Source organism: Rhinolophus sinicus, linkage group LG09 (genome assembly GCF_036562045.2).
Source record: "Rhinolophus sinicus isolate RSC01 linkage group LG09, ASM3656204v1, whole genome shotgun sequence".
NCBI lineage: Eukaryota > Metazoa > Chordata > Mammalia > Chiroptera > Rhinolophidae > Rhinolophus > Rhinolophus sinicus.
The window spans coordinates 100,143,646-100,167,330 of NC_133758.1; the positions used below are offsets into that span (position 1 = coordinate 100,143,646).

The 23,685-nt window shown below is 37.6% G+C and overlaps 1 protein-coding gene across 4 annotated transcripts in view; it reads right to left on the minus strand.

Annotated features, from left to right (window-relative positions):
* The window catches only part of IGF2BP3 (insulin like growth factor 2 mRNA binding protein 3), a 117,546-nt gene that overhangs the window by 39,374 nt on the left and 54,487 nt on the right, over positions 1-23,685 (minus strand). For 3 of the 4 annotated variants that reach the window (XM_074340851.1, XM_074340850.1, XM_074340852.1), the window contains 2 exons: positions 547-598; positions 388-451 (listed from right to left, as the gene is read on the minus strand). In XM_074340851.1, the coding sequence (XP_074196952.1) occupies positions 388-451; positions 547-598 (116 nt within the window). The remainder of the gene's footprint in view (positions 1-387; positions 452-546; positions 599-23,685) is intronic. The other variant, XM_074340853.1, reaches the window with a different exon arrangement.

The window sequence follows — 23,685 nt, forward strand, 5'->3', positions numbered from 1 at the left end:
CACTCCTAAGTGACATTAGTTACCATTAGAAAAATCAGTGAGCAAGAAAACTTAACATTTAACACTGTTGTTAGTTTAATACATGATCAACTTACCAGCTTTGGATAAAATAAAGTCTTTATGTAATTTGACGATACCCAGGCCCACCGCTTTTTGCAAATAAGATATAATTCAGCTTCATACTATATCACTCTATTGGCACTAAAGATATATTGAAAATGTAGTAAAAGTTTTAACCAATGCAAATTCTTATTAGACATTCAAATTTTAAAAGATTTGCAGGATCAAATTTTGCAAAATAAAGTTTATTTCTGCTATCCACCAACCCAAAATATAAGTGCTATACTTCACCTAGTCATTATATATAAAAAGTTTTAAATTGCTTACTGTCTAGCTTGGTCCTTACTGGAATAGGTTACATTTACGACTGCAGTTTCCGAGTCAGTGTTCACTAGAAAAAGAGAAAAAGGAAGAGAAAAAAATAAGTTAGTTTTCTTTTCACTTCCCTCTTTTTACAAATTTGAAAGCAATTGAGAAGACATGTACCTTGCTCACAGCTTTCCACCACTCCATACTGGACTAGTAAACTATCCAGCACCTATCAGGAGGGGGAGAGAAAATTACAAATTTTCAGTTTCCCAAATTATTAGCATGGGCAGAAATCTGTTTGCAAATCACAAAGTAATTGTGATGAAAAAAATGTCCCCCAAATTAACTGGGGTTTTGGATTACAAAAGCAAGGAAAGGGCACCATAGAGGGTACCCATGGGCTTCTCTTTTCTGCCTATCCCACAATCCCTGACTTGATCTTGGTTACCTAAGATCCTCCAGGTAACCAGGAAGTAAGGCAGCTCAGCAAAATGTTCCAAGCCACAGCCACCTGGTTTCTGAGGCTGGAGGAGAAAGAAGCATATATTTCCCATACATACAGCAACACATCATCTACTTCCTCCTTGTATACAAAGTCACAAGACAAGAGCCCAAGTTTTATCTTTTCTTTAAGATGTTCCTTTTCAGAGTACTTCCTTTTATAGCTATAATGGGTGTATCGGAACAGACGACTACTGTCTCAAGACAGGCTAGCAAAATGAAGAAAGAACATAGATGATATTTTATTTGGAGTCTTTAAAGACTAACCTAAGAGGTATATCAATATTTAGTAAAAAATGTAAAAAAAAAGTGAAAATTTCTAAATCGACACTGGGTTGGAAAATGTACAATTGGAGACTATGTTTTTGCCATCTTTCCTGTAGCTGAATCATTATACTGTCTGTGCATGTTATTCTAATGAGAGGTCGTTAAAACAGTAACTAAATTTTATTATAGTCTAAACTGCAGGTGTATGTCTCATAGGTAAAAACCAAACTCAACTGTCCTCAGTTTCCAAGAACTGTGACAAGTTTCTATTAATTTATACTTAACGACTTACTCATCAATTTAATTGCAAAACTTGAAGGACAACCCCTTGAGAATGTTTTATGGCCCCCAGAACACAGTAAACCATTAAGAAACACACTAAATAAATTTTTATGGTAATTTCCTACTAAACTGTAAGCAATTTCTTCTAAAGGAATGTTTATCTTATGCTGTATTTTTCAGAATTTCATTTTTGTCTACTGATTCCAATTTGAAATCTATGGCAACATTTGTCTGAGAATAAGCTTTTTATTTTATTTTTTTCATTTTAAATAAAGTTAATACCTATTTGTGAATGGAATAGTTACATATTTTCATAGTCAAGTTTTGACATGGTGAATTTCTTTTGAGGGAGGCCTATTCATAGAAGCACCCTAATCTTTGTCTCCAATTACAGCTACTGTTAAATCATAAAGCTTAATTTTTAATTTTTAATTCAGAGCACTTAACTGACTGCATAAAATTTCGTTTGTCTCAGCCATGAGAATGTATGCTCCATGTGAATAGGAATTTTTTTGTTCACTGTACTATCCCTAGCGCACAAAAAGACATTTATAAAGGCCAAAAATAAGAAAATTCTTACAATGCCCTCCAAATTGATAATATGCAGCATATCATGCCTTAAATGTTTTTTAAAAGCAACCTACATATATTTTTTTTAATTTTCAATATCACAAGTTTTATACGTAAATTAACAGAATTCTAACAAGGCATTTTAATTTATTCCATCTTAAATAATTAAAGCTGCAGGAAAGGTACATCGACCATTTAAAAATTAGCTTTTAAATGAAAACAACTCTAATAGTAGAGCTTTATGGCAACTTAAACATCTTGGGGGGCGGGGTGGAGATGGTGGTGATGGAGGAGGGGTATAGAGAATAAGGGGTAACTGCCAATTTAATATATTAATTTAAATAAACATCATTCTTAATTCTTCCTAAAAGCAATTTGTTCAACAATTTAATACACTACTCTCCACATAGTTTAGCTTATATCACCTTAACTTTTACTACTATAGAGAAAACACTACAAAAGTTAAACGCCCATGATTTATAAACATTGCTGACTAAACCTGCAATAATGTTCTCCAAAGGGCTCACTGACAGAGATGTATAAATTATATATACTTATATACAGGTACACACCCACAAATATACACATATATTTATATATCTACATGTAAATATATACATACACACAAACATAAATTATACAACTAAATTTTTTAACTTAAAAAAATCAAGGATACGTACATAAAAATTTTCATTGCATATATTGTGCAAAGTTTAATATATTCAAACAAAATTGTAGAGTTATTCCTAAGAAATAATAAATGCTACTGATTGTCAACTATACTCGGTATAAAATCTCTAGGAAAGTAATTAGAAACTACATTCCTATACATTAAAAATGGTGAATTTTATTGTATGTAAATTATACTTTAAAAAACTAGACTCTAAAACAAACAAACAAACAAAAAGCTATAATCCTTAAAAGAAAAAATAGGTCCAGCATCAATCTTGGTACCTAACTGAGAACAAGTTAACTGCACAACTTAGAGGGTTTTACCTAGATACCACAGATGGATTTCAATGGGTCTTTGTGGTCTTCACTCAAAGTTTTATGCACAAGTTTGGGGATAATCACAACTGAGAGATGAGGGGAGGACTGTCAATAGCCCAATCAGATTCCCAAGTCCCAGAAGGGTTTCCAAGCCTGAAATGATTGAGCAAAGCTAAGTAACCAGTTTTCCTTTAACCTATTAGGAAGGCGTTTCTTTGAATGTGTTATGTCAAGGAGCACTACCAAATTGTCTCCTGCCACTCAGATCCACTGAACTCTCCAAGAGTAAACACAACTTACTCCTGATGAGTTCTGCCCTTTTGATTTATCCTGCATTAACCAGGAAGATAAGACAAATATTCCTGTTATCTGTCACATAAACCACCCATCCCTAGGTTCTTGTCCCCTCTCAGTTTCTAGAACATTTGTATGTTTTCCTCTCCCATCTATCTCAATCACAAATGTTTCTTTTAAACAGCCTTGTTTTAAAGGTAAAAACAAAAAAACAAAAATGTTTCCACTGCACATTTCCAACAATCTCTTAACTGAAATTCTCATTCTTAAATGAATTTATTTTACTCAAGCCAGAAAGAAAACATTTCTCTATGCTTAGTTAAGTTTAAATACCAACTAGAAGGGAAAGAAGGTATCAAAGCAAATTAAACCCTCAGAGGAAATGTCTTGGTGGAATTCCCCCTTTTCATATATTTAGGATTTTAAAATCTCAAATGTTCAACACTTAAAAAAAAAAGTTCATCCAAATATAGAAATAGCAAAGAAAGAATCACATGATGAATGCAAAGATTATCACCTTTTTTAACGTAACAGTAAAGAATTATACCCATTAATAATAGCCTAAAACAGAAAAAAGTCTAACCGCCCATCAACTGATGAATTGATAAACAAACTGTGGTATAGCCATACAGTGGAGTATTATTTGGCCATAAAGAGGAATGAAGTACTGATACATACTACAACATAGATGAACCTTGAAAACATTAAGTGAAAGAAGCCATTACAAAAGACCACATATTACAGGATTCCATTTATATGAAATGTCCATAATAGGGAACTCTATAGAAACAAAACATAAATAAATGAGTGGTTGCCTAGGGCTGGTGAGAGTGGGAGGGTGGAGGGTAATAGCTAAAGGTTTCCTTTTGAGGTAATGAAAATGACCACAGTCCTAAAATTGACTGTGGTGACGGTTGCACATATCTGTCAGCATACTAAAAACCACTGAATTGTACACTTTAAATGGCTGAATTGTATGGTATGTGAATTATTGCTCAATAAAACTGTTAAGAATAACTACGATCAATAATACTAGCTAATGACCCAGTTTTTTAAAACCCTTGAAGTATTACTGAAGTACAATAAACTGCACGAAATTTGATCAGTTTTGCCATGATGTACGTACTCATGAAACCATCACCAAAATCAAGATAAGTTTCTTCATGCCCTCTTCAATCTAGTAGCCTAATTTATTCATACACAGAACACCAGAATAAAGATGGTTGAAAAACTATCTTTGTACCTCACACATGATCAGATTTCTTCTGCCACAGCGGCCCCACCACGACTCCCGACAAAAATAGTTATATTTCAGCTAATCCCCTATGGGCTTAGAACAATTCATGCTCTGCTCGTAAACCTTCTGCTGATGATTCATTCTTTCGAACCACTGCTCAGGTCCCGTCACCTCTGAGCTATCTGAATCAAGGGTCTAATTGGCATCCTTGCCTCCAGCCCACCACCCCACGACTACTGTCCTGCTAGAAGTTACTACTCTTCAGTGGCTTCAAAATGTCCATAGAAATTGTCCAAACTGCAACAGGGTGAAGGAGGTCACCAGTGTACTGTCACAGCCTACCTCTCCCATCATCTTTAATATGCTTCCCCCACACCTATGCTCTCATCACACCTGCAAGACTGGGTAAAGTGCCCGTTTCCATAGCACCTGAGCTTACCTAATCCTGGAAATGAAAGCAATGTCATTTTATAATCTCTTCACTGATCTTTATTCTCCCGCTAGACGAGTGATTATTAACCATAGTGAGGTGATTATTTGTCAGGTGTGTTCTAAGTAACCTATTCCTAATAGTTAGACTGGCTTCGTGTCTGTGTATCAGAAACCTTTCATTTAACCTTGATAATTTTACCTTCCCTTTCCTGAAGCTCATCATTAAAAGTCCACCTACATTTTGCTATCTCCCATATATTGCTCTGTGCCTGCTAACTGCTCTCTCCTCGGCCACCACACCAGACCAAGCATCCATCACTTCTTTCTGGACTCCTGCAACACGCTCCTAAATTGCCTCCCATATTCATTTTTGCTTCCAAGGGCTTGTTGCCATAACAACTAGACCTGCATTGTGCAAGCATGATAGCCACTGGCTACTTGTGGCTATTGGGCACTTGAAATGTGGCTAACCCATATTTGAGAGGTGCTTAAGTGTAAAATACACACCAGATTTAGAAGACTTCGTTTTTAAAACAAAATCTCAAGTTTTAATGTATTGATTACATGTCAAAACTGCAACATTTTAGATATACTGCGTTTAGCAAGTTATAATTAAAATTAATTTTTACCAGGTTTTCTTTTTTATTTTTTTTAACACTTTTAACGTGGCTAATAAGTAGCCATACATGGCCTGCATTATCTTTCTGTTAGACAGTGCTGGGTTACATTGATTTTTAAAAGCTGAGCTAATCAACTCACACCTTACTGTAAACTCTAAGAGCTTCCCTTTGTATTTTGGATTGGGTCCAAAATCCCTAACAAGTGCCCTGAGGGCCCTATGTGACCCACTCATCACTCACCATCTAATGCCACTCTCTCCAACTACACTGGCCGTTCAGAATGAATTATGGGTGATCAATTTAGGTGCTTTCTAGTAGAACACTGTCCAAAATGTTTTATCTGTTTTAACTCATTTAGTCCACACAATACCATGAGGTAGCATCCCGTTTTACAGATGGGTAAATTACAGCATGGGGAAGTTAACAGTATTTGAACTTGGATAGTTAAGTGACAGAGAAATGATTTAAGCCCCAGCTGTCAGATTGCAGAGCCCACACTCCTATCCACTTGGTTAACTGAGTTGCCTCATTTCCCTGTACAATTAAAATGAAATATAATGAGACAGACTGAAACCAGTTCAATCCTTACTTTGCTGGAAAATCAAAATCATTCTTGACAGGCAAAGAACTTTATCAACTCCCATGTCCCAAGTGCTAAATATTGTATTTCTATATACCTTAAATAAGACGAAGGTACTAATCAGCATTAACTTGTTCTATATTTTACTAACAGAAATACTCGTAAAAAACACTCCAAATAATATAAACTTATGGTTCCTTTTGACCTCCTACTTCCAGACTAGTTATTTCCCCCAAACCCTAAAAGAAACCTCTGTAAGTTTGGGGTGTCTCTCCAAATGTTTTCAGAAGTCTGTGTCACATGGAAAGATGATCAATATCATTAGTCATTAAGGAAATGCATTTTAAAAGCACAGTAAGATACTAATTTATACCCACTAGAATGGCTATAACTTTTTTTTTTTTAAAGGAAAATAAGTCTTGGCAAGGATGTGGAAAAATTAGAACCTCATACATTGCTGGGAGGAATGTAAAATAGTGCAGCCTCTATGGAAAACAATATGGCAGTTCCTTAAAAAAAAAATTAAAAATAGAATTACCATATGATCCAAAAATTCCACTTCTGAATATATACCCAGAAGAATTGAAAGCCGAGACTTGAAGAGACACTTGAACACCTATGCTCATAGCAGTATTATTCACAGCCGCCAAAAGGTAGAAGCAACCCAAATGGATATAAACAAAATGTGCCACACACACACACACACACACACACACACACACACACACACACACTGGAATATTCTTCAGCCACAAGAAAAAATGAAGTACTGACACATGCTACAGGGTGGATGAACCTCGAACACATCATGTTAAGTGAAATACACCAGACATAAAATATGCCTTATTGTATGAGTCCATTTATCAGACAAAATAGGTAAATCCATATAGACAGAAAGTAGTTTAGTGGTTTCCAGGGGCTGGAAGGAGGGGGGATGGGGAGTGAGTGCTAATAGGTCAGGGGATGGGAGGAGGGGGGATGAAAATGTTCGGGAACTAGTAGTGCTATATGTACAACCTTGTCAATATATTAAGACCCACTGAACTTTTAAAATGGTAAATTTTAATGGCACATTATAAAACGGTAAATTTTATAAATATGTAAATTTTAGCTCAAGTTTTTAAAAATATGTATATACTTACATAGTCACACATACACACCTATAGAAGATGAATATTTTGAGTTTCTAATTTTTGTAAAACAGGTGTATTAATTACTGTTCTAAACATTTTACACATACTTTCTTATTTACGCCACATAATGTGGCTATTACTCCCACTTTGCAGATGAATAAACTGAGGCAGATTTTAAGTAACTCACAACATGATATTCATTACTCATCTTGCTTTTCCCCCCAATCCGTCATCTTGGTGGACAATCCATCGTTGATAAATACAAACCTCGCTTATTTTTTTAATGCCACATGAAATTCCATTCAGAGCACTCAGTCACAACATCCCCCAAACCTGGCATACCCAAGCCTTCTGTGGCCTGCCCCAAACACACCACAGGTCTCGGGAGAGTCCAGCAGAGCATTCAGAGAGCAGTGACTGCCTGTTCCTCCTGCCAGACCTCAGCTGCTAAACCAAAAAAAAAAAAAAATCAAAGACTAGGGAATCCTGGATGCAAAAGTCAATTTCAGTAACTCACTAACTTCTTCCTTTTGCAGGAAGGCAGGGATTACCTCTCTAAACAGCTACAAATTACTAGAGGAAAGGGGTCAAAGACAGCAGTTGAAAAGCCCAACTACAATTCTAACGTAATTCTGGATAAAAGCACTGATTAAGAAGTAACTTCTCTAAATGAGGAGAAAACTATCCAAGTGGTGGCAGACTATCCTGATGCTGGCATTTTCCATGTACACACTATCCTTATTTAAAGGTTTAAAAAATAAAATCAGCTACAGAGGAAGGCTGGTTCCAAAGTCAATACTAATAAGAATATTTGCCATAGGAATTACTTCTTCAGATGTGCTTTAGTTATTCTACTGGGCTTTATGGGACCGTATAATGAAATACCTGGAATTGATGAATGGATAAATATGTGACATAGTCATACACTGGAATATTATCTAGCCATAAAAAGGAATGAAGTACATATTGCAGTATGGGTGCACCTTGAGAATATTATGCTAAGTGAAATAAGCCTCATATTGCATAATGCCATTTATATGAACTGTCCAGAATAGTCAAATCCTTAGAGACAGAAAGTAGATTAGTGGTTGCCAGGGGCTGGGAAGAGGCTGGAAGGGAGGAAGGGCAGTGCTGTTTATGAGATTACTTTTTGGAATAATGAAAATGTTCCAGAATTAAGTAGTGGCGATGGTTCCTAACCTTGGGAATATACTAAAAAACACTGAATTGTACACTTTAAAGGGGTGAATTTTATGCTATGTGAATTATAACTCAATTTTTTAAAAAAGAAGAAAATGTTTAAGACATAACAGGATATAAACTTACACATACAACATGACAATCATGTTGAAAAACACATATCACACCAGATTGAACTAAGAGTCATATAACAATATTGCCATTGGGAGAAAGCCTTTTTTCCTTCTTTCCTAATCACTTTAGAAATGTTTTACAATAAATATTTTATGACAAAAAAAAAAAAATGAGAACATCAAACTGCTTTATATTGGTCTTTAAATTGTTTTTTTTTAAAAAGTAACGTTTCAAAAAAAAAGTAATGCCAAGAAAATAAAGTTCTCCTCTACTCATCTTAAGGCTCTCACTGGAGAAACAATTGAACAAAGGACAGAGCTACATACGTGAATTATCTGGGTATTAGACAGAGGGAGGAAAGATGCTTACCATATTAACCATATTAACCCATTACAACAGGCCTGAACACTGTTAAGACAAGGTCAGAGTGCTAGAAGAGAGTGGACTAGGGACAAAAGCCAATTAGAATCCCTCCCTCCATCACTATTTGTTTCCTATGACAGACATGTATTTCATAAGAAGTATAGTTGCTTTTGAACAGTGGGGTGGACAAATCATCACAATATTGCTGAGCTACTGACAAAAGTAACCCACACAAATGTCCTTGGAATTCTCCCCATTCTGAAATTTATTGGTTGGGTGGGGCAGGAGGGTCTACAAGGCAAACCAGGGTTTCCCCATACCCACCCACTGCTCTCAGTGTTTGGTAGTGTGTATTCAAGGCCAAGGCATTACTTGGAGCCCAGCCGTGTATTTGGTGTACTTAAAAACTGCTAATTAAGCCCCTGAGTCCTGTTTTTAGTCCAAAATTCTACTGAGCAAACTTTTCACCCATATCCTACCCTCAGATTGTAACATGATACTGCTTCATGCTGTTCTAGAAAAGATTTGAGCACCAACTTGGATAACACCTACTCCTGATGAATTGGGACTGGAAGTGGGCATGCTCAAGTAATTTTAAAGGTTTTATTTAAATAAGTAACAAAGGTCGATCAGTAGTCAAGGAAAAGTTATAGTTAGAGAAAGATAATTTTTTTAAATGCACCCTTTTTAGGAAATCAAGTCTCTAAAACGTCAAGTTCACCTCTCAGAGGCTCTATTTACTCAACAACCAAGTTCATGTGGGTTTTTATAAAATGTTGAAACAAAAAAAAAATCTCGATTTTCTAATCTTCAAACTACTCCCCATGCTGCATCCATCTTCAAACTACAGGGACTTCCAGAGTCCTGCCTACAACTCACCACTCCCAGAACATACATGGTTCGGAAACTGTATGTTCTTGTGGTTTCTTTTTGGACACTTCAAAACATACATCCATATACTTGCTATGCACATGGCAAACCCATGTTTCTATTATTGCTCACAACTGAATCAAACTCTTATGTGGATGTATTTGAGAGGCCAAGGCAAGGTCAGCTCTCTACATCCTTGTCGGGGGATGAAGGGGTTGGAAATTTGAGTGCCAATTTCTAAGATGTGTTGTAAGATTCATAATCTAGGTAATTTCCTCAAAAGAAGAAATACAGAAAGGCTATTTCAAAATTAATGTTCAGCCATGAATATAACAAAAATCCACTATGGTATGTGAATTTTGAATTTAAAACATTGAGGTTCCCCATGATTCTTTGGGGGAGAAAAATCCGTGCAGTGTAATATGGTTCAAGAATAATATCATGTATTACTCTCCAACCTCATCTCTCATCTACTCCCAACGAATTCCTTAGTAACCACCTTTAAAATGGAATACATTTTAGATCTTATTACCCTCTAGAATGAAATTCCTGATCACCCCCACCTCGCCATCTTGGTTAACCTCCTGTACTGGGTCCTTTAAAAATTCATGTCCACCATTATGTGCGAACCTGGCTCTAATCCAACGACTAGCATCCTTATAAGAGAAGGGATATTTGGACACAGAAACACAGGGAGAACACAGGTGACCACCTAGGCAAAGACTGGAGGGATGCATCTATAAGCCAAGGAATACAAAGATTGCTGGCAACCACCAAACGCTAAGAGACAGGTTTGTCAGCACCTTGATTTCAGACAGCCGGCCTCCAGAAATCTGAGACAATCAGTTTCTGTTGCTTTAATCCTCCTAGTTTGTAGGAATTTGTTATGGCGCCCCTAGGAGACTAGTACACCTCCCTCTCTTTCATAGTAAGCACCTCGAACTTAACCCAGGGGCTTGTCCATTCCTGTGTCGGATTTAGACTCTTTATCACACTGCTGTATCTAGGATAGGCCTTAGCACACAGTTACAGACTTTGGAAATCCAACATGGCAACCGAGAACCCATCCCATTGGCACACATATGTACACACACAGTAATTAACCACAAAACACTCTTGGGATTCTTCACCCACATTAGCCCATTTAATCATCTAGACAACCTTCAAAGGTAGATTATTAATCCTGTTTCCAGGACGCAAAAACTAAGCTTCTAAGAAGAAAGGTCACTTGCCCAGTCAAACAGCAAGGATATGGGGAGTCAGGATTCGGACACTCCCCCGAGTGACCCTAAAATCAGTGCTCATTATGATACACCATGCATTTCTCAGGTCACCATCTTGAATAGAAAATGATCTTCAAAACCTCTTCTTACCAACCTAAGGGCAGAAAGTCGATAAATGCTGAAACTGGTTGACAGTTACAGGAGAATTCACTATATACTCTCTATATGCTTATGTATAATTAGAGAGAAAAATAAAGTTCTTTGTACTTATTAAAGTGATGGCTGATTTGAAATTTACTTCAAAAGTCAAAATTACAAATTAATATCAGTATTTCTCAGCAACTTGAACAATAATCCTCAGGCAAAGGTGTAACATTGGCACCAGTCATTAAAATTCCACTATGTAATTAGCACTAAACAGGTCATTATCTTTGAATACAACAAGAACAGGTTCACAGAAAAGCTGCTTCTCTATGCTTCAGAGCACAGTGCAGTCTTCCTGAGTAAAATGAAATTTGATCTCACCAGATTTATTTTTTCCAAGATTAAGTTTCTTTCCCAGGATTTCAAATATGCCCTAAGAAAAATGTTCTCTCATTTTTTATATTTTATAGACAGAAACAAAATTCTACCTTCTTAGCAATTTGTCTAAAATTTTAAAAACTCAAGCACTGTATCTGTCAGAATTTCAATCACTACCAAAAGTTCAACTAAATACAAATTAACTTACATCACAACTAGTGCCTCATCTGCCACCCTAATAATTATCCTCCCACCACTTTTTATACAATTGTTATAGCCGCTATGGTGAAATGAAAATGGCCCTGCTCATTAGTGATACTTCAGATAAGTATAAAAATCAAAATTCTAGAACCGCATAACAAACTCACTAATTTTCCTTCAGCAAAGCCATGTCTGGAAACACTATAAGTACATTGCTTATTTTGATATGCAAGTATTGAATATTAATTATTCACATACATGCAATGAATACTGATCGGAAGTGCAGAGCAAAAATTAGGACAGGTGAGCTAATGATATACACTTTTTACCTGCAGGTTAACATGCAAATCATTATCTGATAATGGACTTGTAATCTAGAATGTATAAAGAACTCTTACAACTCAGTAATAAAGACAAAACTCAATTTACAAATGGGCAGAGGATCTGAATAGACTTTCTCCGTAGAAGATATACAAATGGCCCATAAGCACATGAACAGATGCTTGGCATCCATCATTAGCCATCAAGGAAATGTAAACCCAAACCACAATGAAACGGTGCTTTATACCCTAGGATGGCTATAATCAAAAAGTCAGATAATAACAAGTGCTGACACAGGATGTGGAGAAACTGGAACTCTTATATATTACTGGTAAGAATGTAAAACAGTACAGCCACTCTAAAAAAACAGTGGCCGTTCCTCAAAACTTTGAACAGATTACCATAGGACTCAGCAATTCCATGGCTCAGTATACATCCACAAAAAATAAAAATATAAGTTCACATCAAAAAAATTGTACATTAATATTTAAAGCAGCATTATTCACCATAGCCAAAAAAAGTGGAAACAATGCAAATGTTCATCCATGGATGAATAGATAAACAAAAGTGGTATGTCCATACAATGGAATATTATTTAGCAAACAAAAAAGGAATGAAGTACTGATACGCACTATAACACAGAGGAGCCTTGAAAACATTTGACTAAGTGAAAGAAGCCAGACACAAAAAATACAATGATTGTATTTCTATGAAACTCCCAGAATAGACAAATCTATAGAGACAGAAAGACTAGCAATTGCTTAGGGCTAAGGGGAGCCAGGGGGACAGGAGGTGATAGCTGAAGGATACAGGATTTCTTTTTGAGGTGATGAAAATATTCCAAAATTAACTGTGGTGAGAATTGCACATATTATCTATACCCAAAACCATTGAATCATACACTTTATGTAGATTACATCTGAATAGTCATAAGAGGGGGGACTATATTATAAGAACGAGAAACTGGAAACAATCTATACACCCAACAAAAGATAAATAAATTAGTCTTTTCCAATTACACAGCCATTAAAAAAGAATGGACATGAATGGATCTCTACAACACACCTGGTAGGTACTAAACACTATTTGCAAAAAGGTACTGATTGTATCATCCCCTTTGTGTAAATAACTCTGCATGTAAACCAAAAAATAAAGCATGCTCAGGAAGTTCTTCACTAAATCTCCAAGTAAATGGAAATTTTCACTCTGACTTTTTGTTTGTCCTTTTATATACGCAGCATATGTTTTCTATACAAATAAAGAAACCTTTTAGTTCCCGTTGGTGTCATTTATTAGTTCCCGTTGGTGTCTGCTTTCTTATTACCAAAGACTACAGGTGTATTTTCAAAAGGATTCAGAAGCCACCTAGAAAGAACTCCCACTAGCTAAAAATAAGATAATTTGACTATCAGTAAAGCTAACAAAAATAGACTGAAACATGTAAAGTGTTAATAATACAAACTCAAATATTTAAAGTATCAGTTCCACTGGAGAACTGAGAACTAGTTAAAAAAAAAAAAAATAGAATCAAACATTTACCTTGCCTTTCTTATAGGAACTGAATCTCACAGGAACAAAATAGTATACCTGGGAAGTTTCTCTTTATAAAAGCAGTTTAATTAGTAAATGAAAGAACAGAACTGGAAAAAAAATCAACCTTTTACCTCCCCTCATGAAATAATGGATTTCTTAAAATCTATGGCTGCTAAGTTACAAACACAGAAAACCAGATATGGGCTTCCTGAGAGCAGTCTGCACTACCCCCTATGAATTATTCTTCCTACAAGAGAAAGAGGGTGGAGGGAGGAAGGGAACTTGAGTTAAGACCAAGCCTTTTGTGGCTCTCAACCATGGAAGCACAGCAAATCACCTGGGGACCTTAAAATACTGATGTCTGGGCCCTCACTCTGGAGATCTGATTTAATTAGCTTGGAATATAACCTGAACATTGAATTTTTTAACGAAACTCCCCAGGTGATTGTAACCTGCAGCCAAGGTTAAGATCATTGCTGTTGCTCTACCTGCCAAGTCACAGGAATACAGAGGACTGAGAAACAAAACTATGTGACACGGCTGGAATCCGCTTATCTAGATGTGACAGGACAAAAACCCAGTTTCTTCAACAAATGGCAAGGAAACAAGGAGTGCGAAGCCAAAGATGAAGAGGCGGAAGAAAAAAAATCAACCAACTGCAAAGCATGGACCTTATATGGATCCGGATGCAAACAAATTCTGATAAAAATATGTGAGGCAACTAAAACATCTGAACAGGCTTCATATTTTGTAATAAGAATTTTTGTGTAAAGATATTGGTTATGTTTTTTTAAAGCCCTTAATTTTTAGAAATATATGATGAAATTATCAATAAAGTTATTTACTAAGATTTATTCAAAATTATCTGATGGAGGAAGCACGGGTACTGGGAGTAGATGTGAGGAAATAAGACTGGCTATAAACACAGTTTGAGTTAGGTGATATGTTCATGGAATGATTCATTATACTATTTTTTTTACATTTGTGTACACTTGAAACTATCATCTGAGAAAGCTTTAAAATTTTCGAAACATTTTTTGAAGTGAAAGATCTACTAATATGGCTGAAGAATGGCATATAGTGCATCCAAATCAATAAGATAATGATCATTACCTTCAATATTGTTTGAAATACACTTTAAAAAAAAAAAACCAAAGTATTTGCAAAGTATATACTGGACTGGAAGCAAGTATTTGCACAGCATATGTCTGATTAAAAAGCTTGGATCAGAAATCTCAAAACTCAATAAGAAAATGTATGTTTTAATGTTCAAAAGACTTAAAGAAGACACTTTACCAAAAAGATATATGGATAGCAAATACATACATGGAAAAAAAAGTTCAACATTGTTAGTCTTTAGGGCAATGCGAATCAAAACCACAGTGCGAGGCTCACTTCACACCCTCTAAGATGACTAAATAAACAGACAATAGCAAGCGCTGCCAAGGATGTGAAGAAGTTGGAGCTCTCATTCATCACTAGTGGGACTGTATAATGGTCCAGTTACTTTGGAAAAGTTTGGCAAAACTTTTAAACATAGGGTTCCCATGTGACTCAGTACAATTCTCTAGGTCTACATCAAGGGAACTGAGAGCATATGCCCACACAAAAAACCGTATATGAATGTTCACGGCAGCATTATTCACAATATGCAAAAAGTGAAAACAATCCAAATGTCCATCGACTGATGGATGAACAGCCAAAATGTGGTATAGCAAGCAACACAATGGAATATTACATAGCAATAGAAAGAAACGACGTTATCAGGATATGTAGCTTACTGTGATAGTTACACACAGAGATATTTATAGACATGCATATATACAGGTTGGCATATAGCCATGTATTCCCTTGTACTGTCAGCTCAGAGAACCCAGAAGCAATGACACCCCAATAGCAATGGTCATACTCAGTGCCCAGACCTTGGTTTCTAATACCAGTCTCCAATAAAAGGAGCCAAGTCTCTTTAGAGAAATGGCTGATTCTAGGACTGAAGCAGAAATTATACAAGATGACTGCGGAATATCTTCTGGTGCCAGAAAGTATGGAAGAGCTTTAAAAAAAAAAACAAAAAAAAAAAAACCATGCACACACACAATGGTGAGAGTACCACAGGGATACAGGAGCCAACGGAAAACTCCCAACAGTTAAAGCTGGAACAGTATGAACAAAATTAATGTTGAATTATGATCCAAGGTATAAAATAAATATCCACGAGTCTAAATGATTGAAGAAATGGAATAAATGGGGGAGAATACACAAATGTCCACAGAAAATTCCAAATAATTTATGTAGATACTCTGCCCTCAAGGCGGTAGAGCCTAACTCCCCACTTCTTAAATGTGGGCAGTGCACAGTGACTTCCTTCCAACGAGTACAGTAAGGAAAGGGGTTGGGGGTGGGCAGAAGTAACTTTACAGTGAAGCAATCTAACATTCACTATTTCATCCAGGTAGCTGATCAAGGTTAATATCAACAGTGATTAAGTCATGCTGGTAATATGTACTCTTTTGTTATAACAGGAACGGCATTTGATCTCTGTCGTCTTCCCTCAGAATCCGTAACTCCTGTCTAAACCATGAAAACTTTAGACAAGCTCCAACTAGGGGACATTCTATAAAACACCTGATCAATACTCCTCAAAAACTGTCAAGGTCATCAAAAAACAAGGAGAGCCTAAGAAACTATCACGGCCAAAAAGAGCCTAAAAGGGCATGACAATTAAATATAATGTGGTATCCTGGATGGGATCCAGGAACAGATAGAGGATATTAGGTAAGAACTAAGGAAATCTGAATAAATTATGGACTTAGTTTAATGTTGGTTCCTTAACTGTGATAAATGTACCATACTAATGTAATGTATTAATACCAGGGGAAACTGGCTATGGGGTATATGAGAAGTCTATACTATCTTTGCAATTTTTCTATAAATCTACAACTATTCTAAAATAAAAAATTTAAAAAAGAAAAAAGGAACGCAGCACTGACACACACTGGCAACCTAGAAGAACCTTGAAAACCTCATACTAAATGAAAGGCCATACACCGTATGATTCCATTTATATAAAATGTCCAAAATAGGCAAATCCATGGATAGAAAGTAGATCAATGATTGCCAGGGGCTGGTGGGAGGGGAGAAACAAGAAGTGAATGCCAGTGGGTACAGCGTTGATTTTTGGAGTGATAAAAATGTTCTAAAATTACACGGTGGGGATGTTCCATAACTCAGTGAATACACTCAAACCCAATGAATTGCACACGTTAGGACTGGACATCTCGTAACCTGCTGGTGGGAACATAAAATGGTATAACTACTGTACTCTGAAAAACAGTTTGGCAGTTTCTTAAAATGTGAAACATATACCTACATTATGACCCAGTTATTCCACTTCTAGAATTCCCCCAAGAGAAATCAAAGTGTTGGGAGTAAAAACTTTTTCCTCTACCAACTTAGGCTGAGTGACTGGGGACCTGTGAATTCAATTGACAACAGACAGATTAACAGGAGAAAATACAAAGTTTATTCATATATGCATATAGAAGCACACGAAAGAAGTAGCTCTCTAAATAGCTAAAGATGGGGACTTATATATTTAACTTGATGGGGGAGAAGGTGGAGAAGAAATGAAGAATAAATGGGACATAAAAGTTTGTGATGTTTGTTTATAAAGGAGTGGTCTTCTCCATCTTTCCTCAGGCTAGTAAAACTCCAGACAGGGTATTTATGGCAGCCTCACTCCCAGAAGTTTCTGCCTTTAGTCAATTCAGATAAGGAGAACTATAAAGAGGCTTCTTTCTGCCTCTGTTGAATCTCAAAAGTCTTTAGTGTAAGATAATCTTCATACCAACTCTGGACATCCAAGTGGGTCCCCACAAAAGCTTATATCCATACAGAGACCTGTGCATAACGTTCAGATCACCTTTGTTCAAAAACTGGAAACAACCCAAACGTGCATCCACAGACGAACAGATAAACTAATTATGGTATATCCACACAATGGAATACTACTCAGCTATAAAAAGGAATAAGCTATTGATTCACACAACATAGGTAGATCTTACAGTAATTCTGCTGATTGAAAGGAGCCAGACCAAACGAGTGTATATTATTTGACTCATAATTATAAAACTCTAGAAAATGCAAAATAATTTGCAGTGAAAGAAAGCAGACCAGTAGCTGCTTGAGGAGAATGGTGGGCAAGATTATAAAAGGAAACTTCTGGGCAGTCATAGTTATGCTCTTTTTTGTGTGTGTGTGATGGCTTCACAGGTGCATACTTATGTCAAAACTTGTCAAATCATATAAAGATGTGTAAATTATTTTATGTCAATCATACCTCAATAAAGCTATTGAAAAATAAAAGATCTACTAATATGGCTTAAGTTGTTGTAAATCATTAAGAAAAGGAGGATTACTACCAGCATTTGACTTGAGAGGAGGATCTAAGGTTTAAAAGGAAAAAACCAAAGCAGTACGTTAAATTATATGCAATAGGATCAGTTTTTGTGTGTGTGTGTGTTTCAATTATAAGCCTGCACAGATGGAAAGAAAAGAAACTGGATGATAAATCTTTAATCTCGACATAGTATAACTAGTGTTTGCCCAGGAACAAAAGTATTACCAGACATATATAGTTAGAGGAAAGAGACCATGAACAGAACTGACAGCCAAAAAGAAATGGTCAACATGCATTTTAAAAGTTCTACTACTGGACGAAATATGCCAATTGAAATAATAATGCTAGTTTTTGCTAATAAAATTGGTTAAGATTTTAAATTATTTTAACATGAATTATGCGGGAGAGGATATGGGTGAAAATCAGTCTCATCTATTAGCAGGGGAAGTATAAAGAAGCACAAAATTTCTACAAAAGTTTTTGTACCAACAAATAGGCTAAAAATTCACTCTGATCTGCTCGTTCAATTTATATTGAATTCCTGCATAGGAATAGGAATGGTAATACACCAAAACCTTTTGTACTTTTCAAATTTTATCCAATGAATCTATATTACTTATAAAGGCGGGAGGGGCATTTAAGTCACTCCGTTGACTGTGGCTTCTAGGGGGGAAAAAAGCAGTTCAAACCAAAATACACGTACAAGCCAAACAAGAGTTCATCTGTGTCTTGACTGGCCAGGACACGAAGTATACTGATGAAGTAACTGAGCCAGAGGCAAGCAAGGAGTACCACTGGATTGGGGCAAACCACTAACCCCTATCAGGAGTAGTTCCTTGGAAGACTCAGGTAGTAAGGCACCCCCTCCGGGACAACCCATTCTTGGACGTGAATGAAATCCCTCAAATGCCAGCTAGAGCTAAATACGGACGCTGGAAGCACGCACCCACCCTTATGCCCTTTTCCTCCTTTGTGGCCTGTGGATGCAGCACACAGAGGCCAAAGCCACAATTACGCAGTGCAGACGCCTCTCATTCCGGGCAAGAAGCCTAAAGACTTCACAGCTGTTTGTCACCTTGGGAGTCTCTTTGCCTTTTTTAATCTCAATTTTGTGGCTATTGACATAGGAGATATGTCACCCACCTATGGAGGATGAGCTTCTCAGTAACACTTTCACTTTGGGGGCGGGGAGAGGGCAAGAACAGCTATGACAGCTGGGAGGGGCTTTTAAAGACACTCAGACATCATGAGCTACTCTGATCCGCTTTTAACTTCTTCAGAAGTGAGCCCCAAACTAAACCCAAAACTGGGAATTCTGTTACAATGACCAAGGTACTACAGGTGCCTTCCTTAAACTCGAATATCACCTAAGCAAGGCAGAATAATGGAGAAATGTTTTGTCCATAAGATTACAAACAAAAACACTTTTTCTGTAGGTAAAAATAAAGAATAGCAAACATTGACTATAGTCTGTAGACAAGCCCAATACACACTGTGGTTGAATAAATTATAACAGAAGGTAGAACAATAAAATCAAGATGAGTAGGAACTTGAGGCAAGAAGAAGGAATGTTACTGACTTTGAATGTGAATGTTCATTAACCATCACTTCTGCCCTTACTCTTCAGTGCATTTAGTTCAAGAAACAAGTACATTGCTAAGCATCTGAAAACAAAGCTAAAAACTGAACAACCCAATAAATCTCACTGACAGCCATTCTAGGGTATTCATGACATAAAATATAGTCTCCTCAGATTAAAATGAACAACACTGGTGTCATCTGCTACACACCCTAACCAGTTTAGCTAGCTTTGCAAAAATACAAAGACAAGGTATTTGAGTCCAGAACTGAGTTCGGAAGGAAAAAAGGATGAGATTGCTCTTCTCCACATTCACAGTTGCTGCTTGGTTGTAAACAGATGGCCAATACTGCTCACAGATGTGGCAGAACCAGCTCTCCCCTCCTCACTGACCTGTGAAGAATTCCCAGTGCCTGACTAAGCCTCAAATGAGAATGGCAACACTTTTTAGTGAACTTGTCCTACTCCCAGAGTGCAAAGGTTCAGCTAAGAAAAAGCTGATTCATGAAGTGGTGCTACCACAACTAGAAAACTATTTTGGGGCCGGCCCAGTGACTCAGGCGGTTAGAGGTCCATGCTCCTAACTCTGAAGGCTGTCGGTTCGGTTCCCACATGGGCCAGTGGGCTCTCAACCACAAAGTTGCTGGTTCAACTACTCCAGTCCCGCAAGGGATGGTGGGTTCCACCCCCTGCAACTAAGATTGAACACGGCACCTTGAGCTGAGCTGCCTCCTGGATGGCTCAGTTGGTAGGAGTGCGGGCTCTCAACCACAAGGTTGCCAGTTCGATTCCTAGGGCCCCCAAGGGATGGTGGGCTGTGCCCCCTGCAACTAGCAATGGCAACTGAACCTGGAGCTGAGCTGCGCCCTCCACAACTAAGACTGAAAGGACAACAACTTGACGGGAAAAAAAAAGTCCTGAAAATACACACTGTTCCCCAATAAAGTCCTGTTCCCCTTCCCCAATAAAAAATCTTAAAAAGAAAACCATTTTGGAGAAAAAAACCCAAGGATAGTTGTTAACTAGCTCACGATAGATAGAAGAGAGAGAGAGCAAGAAAAGGAGGGAGGGAGGGAGGGAGGGAGGGAAGCAGGGAGAGAGGGAGGGGGGAGAGAGGGAGGGGGAGAGAGGGAGAAAGAGAGAGAGAGAGAAAGAAAAGCAAGCAAGAAATACTCAACTAGTAATGGTGGTTACCTCTGGATGATAGCATTATAGGTACTTTCTGTTGTTGGTTTTTTTCTACAAAGAACACAAAACATTTCTAATTTAAAAAATTAAAATGGACGACAATCAATGATCAACTTCTTTGGAGTTCACAGTGAGAATAACCCAATACCTCAGTTCCTCAGTGGGTACTAAGTAAGTCCCATCACCCTGCTTCTAGTTAACCCACCTCAACTTCCATGACCAGGGAGAACTTGCTGTCACCCCATGTCAGTATGTCTTCTGCCCACAGGCGTGGCTTCCAGAAGAGCCCTTGCCCCACAAAAAGGGTACCCATCACCTCACTACTAATCACCCTAACCAGACTAATCATTCATGTTAGTGCCAGGCAGCAGCTAAGTCAGACACTACACATTATCTTTAAAAGTGTAAATCAATAATACTTTAATATTCTTAATAGCTAAAACTTAGCTCAATTATAATCAATGAAAGTCTCACGTCCAGGAAACGTGGGCACATAATCTTTCCTTCAGTGAACAAATGTCAGCAACCATCAAGGAGAGGAAAGCTCCTACACTACAATAGCAAATAAAATGCTATAATCAGTTCTGAGCCCTACTCTCAGAGACTCAGAAACCAGTACCCCAGAGGGAGACAAGCTGTGAGGGGTCAGGGAAGGAGAACAGAGGAGGCACAGATGAGGGATCTGGAGAAGTGCGTCTCAGATAAACAATGGACCCCCTAAGTGTGCTCTCTTCACATGACGGGAGGATTTGTATATGTGAATAAGGGAGCAGACACTCTCAAGGGAGCAGCAGAGCTTTATGGAAGTCCAGATAGATGGGCTCTTAAAAGAGCATCTAGCCCAAGGAGGCAATGTTCTTCTCACGTTCCAGCTGCGACAATTGGCTGTGATACCCTGGGACACTGTTTAGGAAGGATTCTGAGGCTCACTCTGGGCTCAGTGGAAAAGCTCTCTCTGAGACAGTCCCTCCTGGTGTGGAAGGAAGGAGATATGGCAGCCCAAGTACCATGGATTTCCCATCATTGGTCCTTCGTCAATGATCGGAGTGGACCGGATCCTTCAGAGGGCACAGAGTTATGGCAAGGGGTACATAAATCCATACATGCTTTCATGAGCTTTTGGTAAACTGAACAAATAATGAATCTTAACCATGTGTATACCACAATTTTTTTGGATGTACAGATGGGTTGTTTGCTTTTAAACACTGATTAGGCTTATTGAGAGTCTCGTTTTCTAAAGGTGACAACCACTAATCTAGTTCACACACCAAGCTCTTTTAGCTACAGAAAAACCTGCACGACTGAAAAACAACTACTTCTCAAAAGGATGAAGCAACTTACAAAAGACAATCTACACAAGATTTTTTTTGAATGTCCATAAGAGAAAAAATAAAGCCAGCGGAAACTAAGGATTAAAATAATTAGTATGAAATCAGTAGTAAAAAGTTAAAACCCTGAAATATACTGTAAGGTAGACGTGATCCTTCAAATCATTAAGAGAAAAACACCAAGCTGGACCCAATCAGTAAAAAGGAACTAAAGCTCTATTACGTACTACAAAGCTCTGTCTCTAGCAGCAGAGGGAGCGTATGAGCAAAGGTCCTGTAATTAAATAAGCATTAATTAAACAGTAAGTCAGAATAAAATTCCTAGCATACAGAAACAAAGCTGTGTCTGATGACAGACTTGCCCATGTTTAGCTAAGCAAGAAGCTAACGTGATTAGGTTATGTCTTTTAAGGAAAAGAAATAATGACGACTATTTGATATCAGAAGTATTTGTTCAGCTGGCCAACTTCAGGTGGTGCAGTAATACTGGAACATTGGACGTGCACAGAACATGCTCAGAGCTGACAGGCATCAGCTAATCCACAACAGACACTATTCTGGGTCTTTAACGACAATAGGGAGATGATACAGTCCTGCACCCAAAGTTCAGAATCTGGTGGTGGAATAGACACAAGTCAGAAGGCAATTAAAATATAAAGTGCTAAGTGGTACTATAGTGCTAACTATGGGCGAAACATAGAAGAGACACCTAATCCAAGTATGGCAGAAAATGTAAGGAATGCTTTGTGGAAGAAATGACATCTAAGTTGAGGGCTAATTAATAGGAATTCAGGAAAACAGAAAGGAGCAAATGGATTCTTGGCAGAGAACATATGAATGACAAAAGCTCCAAAACTATGAAAGTGATGGGGTTGAGGAAGTAAAGTACTTCCCTAGAGTGGAGCACAAAGGATGGGCATTTCAGCCAAAGGACAAATCACTTGAAGTTTATTAATTCACAATCAACTATGGGACAAGGCACTTGTGCTATTTGCTGGTTCTTACAATGCCCTAGAAAGGACCATATTGTTGATTTCCTTTTCACAGGTGGGAAAGAGGCTCTGTACGTTTAAGTCACCTTTGCTCGAAGTCTCGAATCTGATGTTGGACTACAGCTATCTTTTATGTCTCAAAAGACACCAGTTATGAACTGGCCTTACCCCAACACGCGCCTCCTTCTTCCTTGTTATCTGACAGGCTGTATTCTGTATAGCGATCTCTCCAGGTTTTGAAGGACTGAGTCTTCACGTGTTTCGCTGTGATTAGAGTCCCCACTCTTGGGACTGTGGTTCTACCCTTTATCTGACATTTGAATGCTGACCACACGGTGGTCCTACTGTGGTAGTCTGAATAATGGTCCCAAATGTATCTACTTCCTAATCCCGGAAACCTGTGGACATTCCTCTTATGGCAAAAGAGACGTTGCAAGTGTGATTAAATTAAGGATCTTGAGGTGGAGAGGTTATCCAGGTGGGCCCGATGTAATCACAGGGGTCCTTATAAAAAGGGGCACAAGAGGAGTCAGAGAGAAGGTCAAGTGACAACAGAGGCAGAGATTGGAATGACATG